At 47.7% G+C, this 15,546-nt stretch overlaps 2 protein-coding genes across 12 annotated transcripts in view; one reads left to right on the top strand and one right to left on the bottom strand.

Annotated features, from left to right (window-relative positions):
* STX18 (syntaxin 18) overlaps window positions 1–14,254 on the top strand; it is a 39,696-nt gene extending 25,442 nt beyond the window's left edge. For 3 of the 11 annotated variants that reach the window (XM_039335853.1, XM_039335859.1, XM_039335862.1), the window contains 7 exons: window positions 884–942; window positions 1,499–1,568; window positions 1,982–2,062; window positions 2,830–2,912; window positions 10,025–10,111; window positions 10,901–11,056; window positions 13,423–14,254. In XM_039335853.1, the coding sequence (XP_039191787.1) occupies window positions 884–942; window positions 1,499–1,568; window positions 1,982–2,062; window positions 2,830–2,912; window positions 10,025–10,111; window positions 10,901–11,056; window positions 13,423–13,432 (546 nt within the window). In that variant the 3' untranslated portion in view covers window positions 13,433–14,254. Of the gene's footprint in view, window positions 1–883; window positions 943–1,498; window positions 1,569–1,981; window positions 2,063–2,230; window positions 2,399–2,829; window positions 4,319–10,024; window positions 10,112–10,900; window positions 11,057–13,422 lie in introns of those variants that run through there. The other 8 variants (XM_039335854.1, XM_039335855.1, XM_039335857.1 and 5 more) reach the window with 8 other exon arrangements.
* Window positions 3,717–15,054, bottom strand: NSG1 (neuronal vesicle trafficking associated 1). Its single transcript, XM_039335863.1, has 5 exons — window positions 14,917–15,054; window positions 14,659–14,811; window positions 10,815–10,931; window positions 6,398–6,508; window positions 3,717–5,493 (listed from the first exon to the last, which is right to left on the bottom strand). The coding sequence occupies exons 2-5, from the start codon at window positions 14,785–14,787 to the stop codon at window positions 5,293–5,295; spliced, it is 558 nt and encodes a 185-aa protein (XP_039191797.1). The 5' UTR covers window positions 14,788–14,811; window positions 14,917–15,054; the 3' UTR covers window positions 3,717–5,292.
* Between the last annotated feature and the right edge of the window lie 492 nt (window positions 15,055–15,546).

Below are 15,546 nucleotides of genomic sequence, written 5' to 3'. Positions count from 1 at the left end.
AAACTTTTGTTTGTTTGGTCTATGACTACATATTTGGTCTGTGACACACAACTGTTTTGCAAATCTTTTCAGAGATGTTTCTGCTGCATTAGTAGTTTTACCATGAATGTAGAAATAATTCTCATTCCTCCTTTCCCATCACCCCCCCCCGATAACTCAGTTAAAGAATACTTGCTCAGAAATTGGGGGGGGGGGGAAGGATGCATTTTTGTAATCTTAGAAGAAGGCAGACATAGATGAAAAGTGTTGGAGACGCGAGCCCTGAATTCAGGTTTCTCTTTAACAATTCTTAGGTCCTCATGTCTTCTCCGGGACCTTCCTTGCATGATGCCGGTAGGGATAGCCTAAGGCAGTGATGGCGAACCTTTTAGAGACCAAGTGCCCCAAAACTGGCCCCGCCCCCGCTCCACCCCCTGCCCTGCTCCCACCCCGCCTGCCCGCAGAGCCACTCACCATCTCCAGGGCCTGCCGCAGATCGCCCAGGCAGCCCAGCAGCATCATTGTGGCCAGGCCCTCTGCCCGCGCCCGGCAGCATCCATTGTGCGCGATAGGGTGTGAGGGTAGAGTCTTGTCTATGCTGCCTGGCTGCCATGTCCTTGGCTGTGCTGCTCCGCGTGGGCCACACTCGTGGGCGACTCTCCTCCAGGGGGGCTGCTGGTGAGGAGGGGGTCACGGGAGGAGGCAAGGCTGGGGCAACAGCACATGTGCCCACAGAGAGGGCTCCGAATGCCGCCTCTGGCATCCGTGCCATAGGTTCGCCACCGCTGGCCTAAGGCAAGCTGAATTCCCGGAAAGACAGTTTCACTGCAACTTACTTTTTCACATAGATGGTCCATTGGAACTAAGCTTTAAATTGCAGTAATCCTTGCCTTTCTCCGCCCAGTTTGAGCAGGAAAACCAACGCCTTGTGGGTGAAATGAACAGCCTGTTTGATGAAGTGAGGTACATTTTTTTTCCTTCTGTTTGCTTTTTTCACATTTTGATCAAGGTTCTTGGCCCGTATCCCTTGCTTGAGGTGAGGTCGTATGGGCAGCACGGCGGGGATTGGGGCGCATCCTGATTGCGTGTCCGCAGTTTGGCCTCCCAGCAGGGCTGATACTTTCTGTTAATTCTGTGCTCTTGTTCAGCATAATTTTTGAGCCTTCTTAACATTTCCCAACTCCAACAGGACCTATCTGTGACTAATGCTGTTTTATAGTGCACAGATAATAAGTTTCCAATTTTTATGTCTAGCAGTCTGCATTTTTTACCCACCTAGAATCTACACCTAATTACATAAATTGTATTTTTCCAAAGTTACTATAAACAACTGATCTTCTTTGTATTAAGAGTAGCTTATTAAAAATCTGCTTCATCCAATAAATGCTTCATTATCTTAGGAATGTAAGATATTCTATATACTTCATTCTATAAAAATTGGAAATGTTTATTCTTAATTGTGTTTGTATATACACCAAAGTCTTTTTGTTTTCCTTTGGTATATTTTTATCATTTTTAGGCAGATTGAAGGGAAAGTAGTTGAAATATCTAGACTTCAAGAAATATTTACAGAAAAAGTATTACAACAGGTAAGAATCTCATATTTGACTCTTTCATAAAGCATTTTGAGCTCTGTAAAAAAATTCATGGCACTTTGCAGGACAGAAGCAAATTATCTCTGATGATGGAGCAAAATACGAATTAATAGAGTGGGGATCATGAGGACAGTTACCAAAAGAGTTTGTGTAACACGAATTTGCTGCAGAAATATGCTCCAGGGGAGAACATTATGGGGGAATGAACAAGTACACTGGGGCTGTGAAGGTGTCGCTGAATTCCCAGATATTCTTCCAATTCCCAGTGTAGCCTATAGCCTTGGGATTTCCTTGTGGTCTCTCATCCAACTCCTGTCCAAAAGTCAGTCATGTTTACCTTTTTCCAGAAGGATTCAGCTGCTGCCATTTGCAGAGAGTCACCACATATGTGTTAACTTAATTTCTAGGAAGCTGAAATTGACAACATCCACCAGATAGTTGTGGGTGCAACGGAGAACATCAAGGAAGGCAACGAAGACATAAGAGAGGTAATTTTGGCCAAGGCTTCCTTGATTTTTATTAAAGTCTTCTTGACTGGCCCATGGCAAGTTGTACTCCAGTAGCCTGGCTCTGCTGCATTTTGAAGGAAGACACTCTTGTTTCTTGTACCTCTTGTTCTGTGCACTTTTATTTATCCATTCATTCATTTAAAACAGTTACATAGCTGCCCATCTTATAACAAACTCTGGGCAGCGCAGTCTGTGGAAGTGCCGCCCTGTTCAAAACCAACCGTGGGTAATATTCTAGCTGTGGACCAACCACCTTCCTTAAGGAAGACAGATTGGAGACTCTGATGCTGCGAGGTCCAAGGATCACATCTAAAGGTGTGGCTCTCCCTCCCCTCCCCCAGTGCAGGCTGAGACCCTCTGCTCCAGAGACACCTTAACCCCTCAAGGCACCATTCCTTGGTCAAAGCATCCTGCGTGCTTTGCAAGCGAGGACTGATGGACAACTGCTAAAAAGTTGTTCTTCGTTTTACACAAAGATGTGTAAAATCTTTGTTCTTATTTCAGCTCTTCGGCTGAACAAGTGGCATAAAATAAAATAAAGGGGGGGAAGGGCATACATTAAAGATGTTCGTGAACATTTCAGTCATAATTTGATTGGCCTTTTCCCTCAGTGTTCTGCTCTTAGGAGGCTGCCATGTGGAACAAAAAATCTGAAGACAAAAACTTATGTTGAAAACATTTTTGCATATTCCTGAATTGCCCACTGCAATTTACATCTTTTAAAACGATGTTTTTGTTCTCCACAGGCAATCAAGAATAACGCTGGATTCCGAGTGTGGATCCTCTTCTTCCTGGTCATGTGCTCCTTCTCTCTGTTGTTTCTGGACTGGTACGGAAGCTGATCCTGGCCAGCCGGACCTGCAGACCCCCCCCCCACTGCCCTATGAGGTTTTCCCCGCCAGGTGACCCTGTGTTTCACCACATGGTGGTTGTAGAAATATGTATATATTGTATGTATGTATGTATGTGTGTGTATGTATGTGTGTATACACACACACACATGTAAATTCTAGGATATATAAATTCTAATACTCAGGAATATCTCAGAATATCTCATCTGGAGCTTTAGGTAGCAGAAGGAAACTGGATGGCTGCCAGGAAATGCTGAATAAAAGTGTTGACATGGACACGATTGCAGCAGAGAGAAGTTGCGAGACGTTTGTTCTGTGATAAAACGAAAAGCAACTGCTTCCCCTTGGGGGCAGGGTGAGGGGGGCAACGTTTTCCGGCATGGGGGAGGCCACTGGTCTTCTCTACTGGCTGACGTAGGGGGAGGGGGGTCAGAAAAGGTCCCCTTACGGAGAGGGCGGCACAGGGGCTACTTGGCGCTTTCCAGAAACTGTGCACTCCCTCCCCTCATTTAGTCTCCCCTTTCAAAGCCCCAATTGCCCTCTTCAGCTTTGGGGACACGTGGAAGTCCCCCATCCCCCCCCATGAAGAATGGAGAGGAAGGGGGTCTTCTTGCATTTCAATATACAGCAAACAGGGATTGCTCAGACATAGTCATGCAAATAACCATTGTTAGAAAGACATGTTAGAAGAGGGTTTTATTGCAAATAGGGTGATTGGAATCCTTCCTTCTTTTTCCTCTTCATTGCAGCAAACATCTATTTAAACATACGGAGTTTGAGACTTCAGCATACTATTTTATTTTACACAGAGTGAAAATGTCAAAAGTTACATCTGACTACTAGGGAATACAAACATGGTATTGTGTGTACAAGAGAGAACTCGATGCAAAGAAAAGATTTGGCACATAAGTTATTGCTTTTTATGTATTCCACATAGCAGCGATTATATACCAAAAATTGTACAATATGTAACTATATTTAATATTAAAACTTTCAATGAAACTATAAATGGCATTTCCAAGTAGATTGATGAAAAAAGTTCTGGAAGGAAATATAACCTAGAACCATGTTTGTCTTACTACAAGTACAGAAAAAAAAGATATTTTGATTATTTTAAAGTGTGTTTCGGTAAAATTAATGAAACTTTTGACATTCCACTGGGAAATAACACATTCAGAAGAACAAAAATGACAGCAGTTTTTAACTACAACCTGTAATTTGAAGAACAGCAGACAAGCCAACGCCAGAATCTGACGGAGGGTCTTCCTAGTGCGGTGCCCTGTTTTTCCAGCCATCTCCCATCCTAGGGGAAGATTCCCAGATTAAAATGAGCCGCTGTTCTATCCCTACAGGGCTTAGCAGTGGGGAAGCTGGTCAGATTGACGCATGTCCTCCTAGCAGGCTGGCGCCCTCGGCCGCTTATGCTGCAGGGGCTCTTGGCAGCTTTCCCAAACTCTCTGGGAAGGAATCGACAATGACTGCAGAGGAGCATTTGAACAACAAACGTAATAAGTGGGTACCTGGCCTTGTGCGTGCTTAGCTTATTATGTCCAGAAAGCAGCCTCACCCTCCCTCCCTCCCTCCCTACGTTCCTGGGCGTGCCAGAGTCCCCCTGAGCTCCAGGGAGCCGATGTCTTTTCAGGGCAGGCCGACAACGCTGCTGCCAGCAAAGGGCACTGTACGAGGTTAAGGTCTGCGAAAGAGGCCGTTCTAATAAAATACGTCCTTTCTAGTGACACAGATTGCATCGTGGACTACATCTAAGGAGTTTCTATCTTGTTTATCCCTCAGAATAGTTTGTCCTTTATATTTTTGCCCTTTAGTTGAAACGCCTAATCTGTCATTAAAACCACATAGCTCTCGAATGTCTAATTTCTATTTCGTTTGCACAAGATTCTTTAATGTAGTGGAAACAGTGAAGTTCATGCTACAACAGAAGCAATTAAGCCTGAAGGTAATGGATATAGTGAGCAAAATCAGGCCGGTTTTATTTCCCGCGAATATTTGGATTTCAGAGCAGATTTAACAGGAAGGGAAACACCAGGGCGGACGCAGCAGAGGCTGTCTCACGCCAACAGGCCCTGCCTGAGTGACTCTGGCCAGATGTCTGAATTACAAGAATGTGCCCAAGTTCGATGCCACCGAAAGAGAAATCGGTGCTAGAACTCTACAGGGAGGCTGATGCGCGCTGGACCCGCATTGATGGCCCAATTTCTTTTTCGTTGCTCCCTTTCGCAAAGCAGTTATCGGCAACCAAAGCAATTACACCATAAATTATGAGCAACCTCTAAGTGATCCTAACAATGAGACATTCCATGAAAACCACCTCCAGACCCCTTCTCCATCAGACTCATTCTCCTAAACAGATTTCTCAGCTGCCTCCGTCTCCTGCTCAGAAAGTTTCTCTTCCGAAAGCACCGTCATCCATGGAGAAACTGACCGGGTGATGGTCTGCTTGGCCAGGTTGTAGTGGTTGATCACCGTGTAAAACTTTCCTCGGGGGCTAGAGTCTTGTTCAGAATAGTAGCTCTCCAATCCAGCCGGAATGCATTGATTGTTCTGAAAGACACCGATGACACACACACACACACACACTTGAATACCAGAGAGAAAGCAAGGCGGCTCTGTGTGTGTGTGTGTGTGTGTGTGTGTGTGTGTGTGTGATGAGAAAGACAAACGGACTACGCATCAGCACCGGGCTTCTTGGGCCCAGCAGAGCTCCCCCCCACCTGGGCTGGCGCCCCTGTTCCTTTGCATCCCGTTCTCTCCCAGCCTTTTAACCTTTGTTCCTCCAGGGCAGAAGCTTATGAAGGACCTCGGAGGTTTTCCTCTCTCTCTTTGCCTCCTGCTTCCCAGGCTCCCCTTGCCAGAGGGATACCGGAGCCTTTTCTTGTCCTGTGGCTCTGGGCCCCTTAATTTCTGGAGACTGATAATGCCCACCGTCTCTCTATTCCTCTGAGGATCAAATAGAAGTTTCTCTTTTCTGAGGAAGCGGCTGGCAGGTCTGGCCCAGCTTAACGTGGGAATTTTGGGCAAACCGTCTCCATCCACGGGACGTAAGCTGGACATGGACCCAGAGGCTGAGAGTCACAGGACGGTTTGCCTGAAGTGCCACTCCAAAATGGCTGTTCCCCAAGGAGCCACGTTTTGCAGAGTGCTCTGAACAACAGTGCTCAAACAAAAGGGAGAAGCCTTTGCTTGAGGGTTGTCAACTGCCGAAACGAGTTGTTACAGTAAAAAACAACATATCACAGGAACTAGGTGCAGGAGCCCTCCCTCATCTATTCATGCCTGGCTCTTTTTTCCCATCTCCGCACCTCAACACACCGCAAATGTTCCCGCTTCTGCCCTAGCTTTTTTGCCCTTCTTTCATGCTGTTCCTCCTGCCTGATCCCGCTGGAGACCCCGCTGGGGAGGCATCGGTGGGGTGGCCTCCCCAAGGTTTTCAGTCCCTCTTCCTTACCTTGGAGATGAAACCTTCTGGGCAGGCTTGGTCGTACTTATAGACCTTGTAGACCACCAGGAACCCAACGCAGGTAAGGAATGCCAGGGCAAACAGGATCAGGGCAGTCACCTGCAAACAGATTTACAATTTCTTCTGAGCATGCGTGGCTCCGAAACACTTCTGAACACAGACCCAAGGATTGTCATCGACATCTCAGTTGGAGTTTCACTGCCTGACCTGGCAGTTTCTGTGGGGAAAGAAGAGAGTGCCCAGTTCCACCGCCAGCACCTGCCTTCCCCATAGCGGGTGGGGCCTGTGTTGCACTCCCGCTGCAGCTGAATCTGAAACCCTCCCCTAAAGAAGGGGGGCTGTGTTTGCTAACGGGGGGGGGCTTGAGCGATCTGCTCAGTAGCTCGCCATCCTCTGAGGCATCTCATGAATTGCCTATGCCTGCATTTCGACCTCTGTGCTATGGGTTCCTGTCAGCTGGAGGCCGGAGGGCCTGATCCTTCAGGCAACCAGCCAGGCAACTGCGAGGAAGCTGAAGCAGACCGGGGGGGGGGACAGGAGCCAGGGAGGGCAGACTCCCATTGGGAGAAGCCAGAGGCTGGAGGACACCAAGGTGATCCGCTGGACTTTGGGGGAAGCAAGGATGGTAGAGCCCCACAGTGATGGCCAGGAGTTCTTCTCCATTGGAAACAGTTCTCCAGCAACAGGATGCCTTCCCGTGTCCTCACTCCAATCACAGTTCCAGCCTTTACAACCAGGACCGAGTCTGAATCCTGGATTGACACTGACCACTCCTTTCTCCATTGCCATCTTGCCCGTCTGCCCGGACCTAGAGCCCGTTGGGTCTCCAGCTGCTGGCCCTGCATTGCCCTTACAACCAGTAGATTGAGCTGGGTTCTTTGCAAGCATCCCAGAGTCGCTCTGGATAGTGAGATGGGCAGCATATAAATGTAATAAATACATTTACTACTGTGTGATGGCTTCGTCTAGAATTGAGCATTCTGCTGTTCTTGCATGTTACCAAGAAAGCCCCTTAGCTGAACAATATAAAGCAATTGACAGTATAATGCTGGATGATGGGGGTTGAGTTGGGTTGAGTGGTACTCAAGATGTTATTGAGCAAGAGAGGAGGATCTCCCAAGGCACTTATGAGTTTCAGTGAACTGTTAAGAGGAGAATTACAGTGAAGACATCAACCTTCGGAACCGACAAGACACGCAAAGAAAGTCTTTCAGAAGTTCTCCACTTGGGAGGTTCCAACCTCAATTTGGTACACTGAAGAGACAGACAGAACTAATTTCAAGAAGATCAAAGATAGGAGTAAACTGAAACTGTCTACAGTAAAGATGTCTGTGTCAAGGTATCTTAAAAAATATTTCCTGATTATAAAAAACCCTGGTACTAGAACACAAAGGTAGATTAACATTCTCATTATCAAGTTTGAAGGCTGGAGAAATTGCTGAAATATCTATGAGAATACGGCAAGCAACATAAAAAAACTACAAAACCAGAATAAGCCAATCAATTAAAAAAGCATTTGTAAATGTTCTAACCAACTGCTGTTATAAATTGGGAGCATAACACAGTAGTGAGCCTACTGGAAAAAGTCAGTTCATCTACTCAGTCTTGGAGAAAGCTCCCGAAAAGACCACGGACAGCTAAGAAGACAAACTGATAAACATCAAACAAATTGACCTAGAGTTTTCTCTCTCCTGGCACAAATGACCAGACTCAAGTTATCCTACTTCAGACACCTGCAAAGACCCAGCTCTGTGGAGGAGGAGGCTCTCCTGCTGGGAAAGATGGGAGTGCTGAAGAGCTGAGAGCCCCCAGCCAACTCAACCGGAAGGCCCTGTGCTGGAGATGCCCTGGCAGAATCTGCCCATCTAATGGCTTCCCCTGCTGGCCTTGGAAAACCCCAGCAACGCCAACAGCTGTTGGGACACGGCAGTGTCATGTATTCCCCTTTGCTGTTGAGTGACAGGCGTTGGAAGACTTTCCTAAAAGGCCACCCATGCGTGTTGACTGGGTGACCAGGAAGGCTTGCAGGAGTTCCACAGGGGAAGCCTTCCATTTGCTCAAGAGCCCGCCTTTTTCCCTCTTTCCCTCTGGCACTGTGAACCGACAGCACCGAGAGGCCCAGGCGGCCTCTCCGGGGCCTCCGGGGCCCTGTTGCGTAGCAGCAGAGCTCAACAACCCACACAGCCTGAAAATAATCCTGTAACGATTCAAGCAAAGCAATTGAAAATTTGTTTGTCTTCTAACTTCTAATCTACACAGGGCAAGTCTGCTTTTGGCAGTAGAACCGAGAAGTCTCTATAAATAATTGTCACACTCTATGTTGCACACGAAAAGTGTTTGACGTTTCAGCATTTATACAGTTCACTCTAATGCCAGTAAGAAGCAGAAATCAGTAAAATGAAGTTCATAACTGGACGCATGTTTGTTTGCTCGTTCATTTCTTCATTTGAGCATTTGGCGAAGCCATATTTTGAATTTAACTTTTAACAAGCCAACTCTTCTGACTCAGCCCAGGATCCCCAGAGGCTTCCCCGAGGGAGGGAGCTGTCCTGGGGGGCCTCTGGGGGTTTGCCTTTGGCCCCCCCCCTCCCTCCCTCCCTCCCTCCCTGGGAGCCGCACTGGAGCTCTGGGTTGACTCCTTCAGCCAGCTCCTCTTAACAAATGTTCTTGCCCTTGTGGTGTGGTCTTTAACTTATGGTTAAGCTATGGTCTTTAACTTATCACTGCGTCCATTTAATATCCTTTACAGCAAATAAAGTCTATTGGGCATTGTCCTAATGATGAAAAAGCTAAAACATTATAGAATAAGTAAATAAATATGATGGTATTGCTATATTTATGTTTATCTCTCACAAATTCATCTACGGTAGTTGCTCTAATTCTTCATCACTGATGCATAATTTGTATTCCCTACCAAATACAAGGCCGCCTCGGATTAATTTTCAGATCCACATATTTTTTATTTTACTTCCACCCTATAAAGCTCTTACAGCATTAAGCAATCAAACTTTAATTCCACGTTTATATATTTTGCATTTTCTCTAAACTAACAAACATAATAGAAAGTTTTTTCTTACGATGGTATATTTCTCAATGAGCTGCTAAACAGAACAATCTTCTTCCCTGATATAAAACCGCAGGAGACTCCTGCTCCCTATAATGCTCCCGGCGCTTTACAGGCAGAACTAGCGGTCACTCTGTGGCCTTTGCATTCTCCCTGGCTGCCACCCTTCCCCCTTTCGTAGCAGAAGGGCAGCCTTCTCCCAACTGTCAGGCACAGATGCTGTCTTCCTGTGGGTGGGTTGAGCCGGTGGCCTAGACACGGGGTCCCTGGTGCTCCCTCCAAGCTTGGTGGTGGTTCTCTTGCAGAAAATCACCAAGCTCGGGGAGAGAGCATCGAGGGTCCCACAGTTCAACCCTGAGCTGCAAGCACTCCCTTCTATTGGCACAGCTGTTGTATAGGCTATCAGCCTTCCCAAGTCAACCAGGTGAGCTAATTCTACTTTATGGGAAGGCTTCCTTAACAGCACCTTGCAAATCTGACAGTACAAGTCTCCTGTTATTTCCTTACAGCTGAGGGGTCCTTCTGAATCCTTTTCCCTCCCTGTGTTGCAGCTGCGGGCTGGGCCCTCCCTTTTCGGACCATTTCCTCGGCAATATTTCTTCACTCCATCTCCCAAGGTGTTTCTCACATACCGTTACGTAAGTAAGCCGCATCTATATTTTAACGTGTCTCCTAGTTATTCCTGGTTTCAGTCTGTGCCACAACTTTCCATATGCGATGGTCATCATCAGTCTCCATCCCACAGGGGCCGCATGCAACATTCCTTGTCTTGGTCAGCTTTGATCACAAGTGAAACCCAAGGCCAGTTTTACCCCAAACATTGCCACCCTCTCCCCTCTGTTCAAGGTTAGATCACTGATGTAATGTCATCCTAAATTTATGATGCTCAACCCTAAACTTTTAGGGCTGTCAGTCTGTTTGATCACTGGAAAAGAGTAGATAAAGGAAGGAAATGGAGTAAGTAGATAAATTAGTTAATGTGGAAACTATGGATCAGAGATTTGGAAAGTTCACCTCTAGCACACGTTTAGTACAGGTGAACCTGTTTCCCAAAAAATAACAGTTCTAGCACTTCCCATCACTTTCACTGAGGCTAACCTCTCTCTCTGTGTGTGTGTGTGTGTGTGTGTGTGTGTGTGTGTGTGTGTGTGTACTACATTAAACTTCAGTCCCTTAAGGCCTAAAAGATTCTGCAAGGAAGTACTCCATACCTTTACCTTAATTAATCCTTCAGTTTTCCTGTGGCAATTATTTAATTTAATACCTGCTAGTATTTTGGAGTGAAATAAATAAACGTAACATTCATTTTTTCATCCTTGAAAATGAGCTGACTTGGCTTACCTTAAAACGTTCTGAGATGCCTTGAGTGATGCTGACTGTGAATTCTGCAATTCTGGGAGAACGAAATTTCCCTTTCTTTCGATCAGGCTCATATTCCGTCTTTGTCTTCACCACCACCTTTTCAGTGAACACCAACAGAAGAGCCGTTACCAGCACAGCCGCCCCACCAGAGCTGCTCTTAACGCCTGCAACCGCCTGCTCCTTGGCGCACCGTTTGGACACGTGAGCCACAGAATAAAGAAGTAGGAAGTGACAATCCCCTTCTACGCTGTGGCCAAGAAAACAGGCGTGTCCCACACAGCGTGCAAAGGACTCCCCTGTTCATTTTATTTTGTCCTTTCACGCACACAAAATATGCACATCCCGATTTGAATAATTCCCTGTGATTTTCTCCCGGGGATGCAAGATGCAGAGTCTGCCAGGAAATGCTTTTCCAAAGGCTTTCCTGAAAGAAGGGCATTTTAAGGACAGTGGGTTCAACCAACTTACTTTCTAACCACCTTTGGATTTGTAATTATGTTATAAATTATTATATGATCTTTAAACAAATGGTTGCAAAGTGAGGACTACCTGAAGTCTTAATTAAAAAGGAAGTAGCAATTTCCTGTACCCTCCTGAGCAACTAGGCACCACCTAAACTGGCTCCTGGTCTCTCCTCCACCAATTTTCAAGCCTGGGTTCCAAAACTCTTTATCAGTTGTAAATGGCCTTTAGAGCAGTAAAACATACACCCCTTGGTCACTTACATCTAGTAAAACACACCCCCTTTTGTTAGGAAAGGCTGAACGAAAGTGGGATAGAAAATAACAGCAGCATTAACAATAAATGACTCTAGATATGACAGGTTGAAGCCTGTTCGTGACAAGTTGCAGTCTTCCGAGCAGTGAAATGGGCAAAAGAAAGAACAAGATGAGGCCAATTCAATCAGAATTCAATCTTAACAGAGCTGGAAGAGAGGTCTAGTCTAACCCTCTGTTCAAGCAGGAGATCCTATAACCCTCTCAGATAGGTGGCTGTCCAGTCTTTTCTTAAAAACCTTCAGTGATGAAGCCTCTACCTACAACATCTGGAGGCAAGCTGTTCCACTGCCTAATTGTCCTCACTGTTAGGAAGTTTCTTCTTAATTCCAGATTGTTTCTCTCCTGGATTAGTTTTCATCCATTGTTTCTTCTCTTGCCTTCTGGTGCTTTGTGGCAGCCCCTCAAATCCTGGGATAGTGCTATCATGTCACCCCTAGTCCTTTTTTTTTTAGACTGGCCATTCCCAAATCCTGCAACCGTTCTTCATGTGTTTTAGTTTCCAGGCCTTTAATCATCCTAGTTGTTCTTCTTTGCACTTTTTCCCAAAGTCTCAACATCTTTTTTTTTTTTGTAACACGGTGACCAAAGCTGGATGCAGTATTCCAGATGTGGCTTTACTAAGGCTTTATAAAACGGCACTAATATTTCATGTGATTTTGATTCTATGACTCCATTTATTCAACCAAAGATTATATTAGCTTTTTTGGCTGCTGCTGCACACGACTGGCTCATGTCTAAGTAATTATCCATTAGGACTCCAAGGACCCTCTCACAATTTTTGAGCTAGGTTTCATCTAACCTGTACTTGTACGTTTGGTTTATCCTGCCCAGGTGTAAAACCTTGCTTTTTCTCCACATTACATTCCATTTTGTTGGATAGGACCCATTGTTCAAGTCTGTCAAGATCTTTCTGGATCCTGAGTTATTCTTGTGGAGTGTTGGCTATTCCTGCCAGCTTAGTGTATCTGCAAATTTGATGACACTAAGCTGGCAGGAATAGCCAACATCCCAGAAGATAAAAACATTTTTTTATTTAATTTAAATCCTGTTCACATAATGTCAGTGGAAAGAGGGCAAATGGAAAAGAGCAAGTGAGCAAGAAGTATCTTGCAGCTGTAGGGAAGGTGCCAGGAAAGTTCAGAAGGAGGCGGGCTTGGCGGAGGGGGGGAGTGCTAAGACAACAATAACGGGGGGGGGGCTTTTTTAGACATGTTTAATAAAATGGGAAGAGAAAAGAATCAATTAATGAAGCTGCTCAATGAAGATGATAAATGCTTTTAGTTCAGTCTTCTCTAACATAGGATGTAAGTTTTACAAGATAAATGCAAGATATAGAATGAATCTTGAGATTGACAGAAATTAGTTAGGAATTGCCTATTTACAGTGATCAGCTTTAAATCTCCAGAGTCTATTAAATTGCATCTTAGAATACTGAAGGAGCTAGCTAAAAATCTTACCAAACAGTTGTATCTTATTATTAAGAAACATTGGAGAACCAATTAAATGCTAGGTAATTAGAGGAAATAAACATCCTTATCTTTAAAATTAGAAAATAGTAGGTTGCAAGGAATCAGTCAGTCTGATACAAAACTGACTGTCAGCAACCGGAAAAACAATGCTTAAGAGACACGTGATGTTTCTTGTTTTGCTTGGGTAACTTTCCTAGGAGATGTAGGAAAAGACATAATAATATATCTTGATTTCAGCAGATCGTTTGCCATTCTGATCAGCCTGCTAAATGTGGTCTGGTGGCATATGCAGCTGACTTGGAAATTGCCCTCAAAGTTCTCACTGATTATTCCTTCCAGATTGGACTGAGGAGCACAGGATAACAGTCCTGGACTGAATATTTTAATGAATGACTTGAAGGGAGATGCTTCCTAAATCTGCAGATGAACTTCTCAATGCTAACTTCAGCAGCAGAACTAGAACCTTCCCAAGCTGAAAGAACCCCAGGAGAAAGAGTTGGACTCTGGGTCCTGAATGCCTCTTGGAGCACCACAATACCTCTTAGGATCCTAAGAAATGAAGAACTGAAATGAGATTATCCTATAGACACCGGCTATTCCTGATACACGGGTGTCAATTTAATTACTTAGTAGTTTATGATCTGAAAGGGAAGACAGAGTTACGTGAAAGCCTTTACAAGTTATTTAACTCATTTAATTTTTTAGGAGACAAAGAGTATGTATCCAGATTTATTTTTGTAACTTCTACTATTCCTATCGTATTGTTTATCTGATGAAGAAATGGAGGTTGAGAGTCTTTATCTGCAACAGAAACCTCCAGGCACCTACGGTACTAGCTGAGGAGTAAGCCACGGGTGGGCAGAGGCCACACCCAGAGAGGAACAAAAGCTTCTCCGCCAGGCACGAACAAAGAGCCGCCGCCGTCTTCCCTTACGTAGCCTACAGCCGCTCGTTCTCCGCGATTTATATGATCCACTTCAGCCCCCAAACGTCTTTCCTCTTTGCAGATATCCTTTGCAAGCCGATTAAAATAGCCCACCGCCAATTCTGAATCCCCCCCCCGCAGTATTGATTTTAAATGTATCGATGTTATTCTTTTGACGTGGTCGCTCGGCAATTTACATGGAAATAACAGTAAAATAACTAAAAATACAAATGTAAAAATATTCAACCATGTAGTAAAAAAGAAGCTGATTTTTTTTGAAAGCGAAGCCTGCTGCTTCGCATTGTACACCGAAGGCTCTCCAGAAAACTCTTCCGGGGGTGGGAGGGTGGGGGGCTTCTGGTTTTGCCACGCTTTGTGGCCCCGGGTTGCCCTGCGGAAGCGACCGGGCCGGGGGCGGACAGGATTCATCCCTCTCGGTGACCAGGGAAGGAGCGCGCGCCGCCGCCGCCTCCCGACGGGGATGCCCGGGAGGCGCTCCAAGGGAGGCAGCGCTTCGTGCCCGGCGCGGACGGGAGGGGGGCAGGCGGGAGAGCCGAAGCCCTTCGCGGCGGGGATGCTCCGGCCAGACGGAGAGGGAGAGACCCTCACCCGGGGGCTGCGGCGGACCCCGAGGCGCCGCCCGCTCCTACCTTGTCCGGCGGGGGGAACTGGAGCTGCCCGACGTCCAGGGGGGTGATCAGGGGGATGGTGTCGAAGCCGTCCGCCGCCGCCGCCGCCTTGCCGCTCTTCTCGCCCAAGGGGCCGCCCAGCTTCACCATCCTTCCCGCGCGAAGAAGGGGAGCCTGCAAACGGGCGCGGTCAGGCGAGGCTCGCCGCGGGAGCAGCGGCGCCGGCACCGACCGAGCTCCGCCCCCTGCCCAGCCGCGCCCCGGCCGGGGGAGACCTACCTGGCTCGGCCCTCGCCTCGTCCGCCGCTGCCGCTGCCCCCGCCGGCCGCTCGCGCTCTCTGCCGGCGCCGCCGCCGCTCTGCCTCCCGAGCCCAGCGGAGCCGCCCCTTCCGCGGCGGCGGCGGCGGCGGCGGCAGCAGCTCCGGAGTGACGCAGCCGCGCGTGGCCGCCGCCTCCCCCGCCCAGCCGGGAGCACGAAGCGGGCGCGGCGCCCTCGGCCGGGGCTGCGGCAGGGCGCGGGGCTGAGGAGAGCGGCCGGGGGCTCCCTCGGGGCAGCCGCTGGCCTCGGGCGACGCACCTGCTGCGAGCCCAGCCCGCCTTAGCGCCCCCGCCCGGCTCTCCGGCTGCTCCGGGCCGCCGCCCGGTGGAAGCGACGTCCCGGCTACTCCCGCCGGCTCAGCTAGCGCAGCGCCCCGGCCGCCCGAGCCCCCCCCCCGAGCTCTGCCCCGCCGCCCCCCTCTAGCGCAGAGTCGGGCTCTCCGTCCCGCCCAGCCCCCCCCCCGCAGCTCCAGATGTCCGGCCTCCCCCCCCCCCGCCTGCCTTGTGGCCTCTTCTCATGCCCCTTCAGCAGCCCCCCCCCCCGCAACCTAGAGGCAGGGGGCGCTGAGAGCGACCGGCCCACATCTGGAA

Source organism: Crotalus tigris, unplaced genomic scaffold (genome assembly GCF_016545835.1).
Source record: "Crotalus tigris isolate CLP2741 ecotype Arizona unplaced genomic scaffold, ASM1654583v1 scf7180000017663.5292952, whole genome shotgun sequence".
Classification (NCBI taxonomy): Eukaryota; Metazoa; Chordata; class Lepidosauria; order Squamata; family Viperidae; genus Crotalus; species Crotalus tigris.
This window is presented reverse-complemented; position numbering and strand designations above follow the sequence as displayed.

Coding starts and splice junctions, on each gene's coding strand:
- NSG1 (XM_039335863.1), bottom strand. CDS start 14,787: ATGGTGAAGCTGGGCGGCCCCTTGGGCGAGAAGAGCGGCAAGGCGGCG. Junction 10,932..14,658: donor AGTTCCCCCCGCCGGACAAG/GTAGGAGCGGGC, acceptor TTCACTGAAAAG/GTGGTGGTGAAGACAAAGAC. Junction 6,509..10,814: donor GCATCTCAGAACGTTTTAAG/GTAAGCCAAGTC, acceptor ATCTGTTTGCAG/GTGACTGCCCTGATCCTGTT.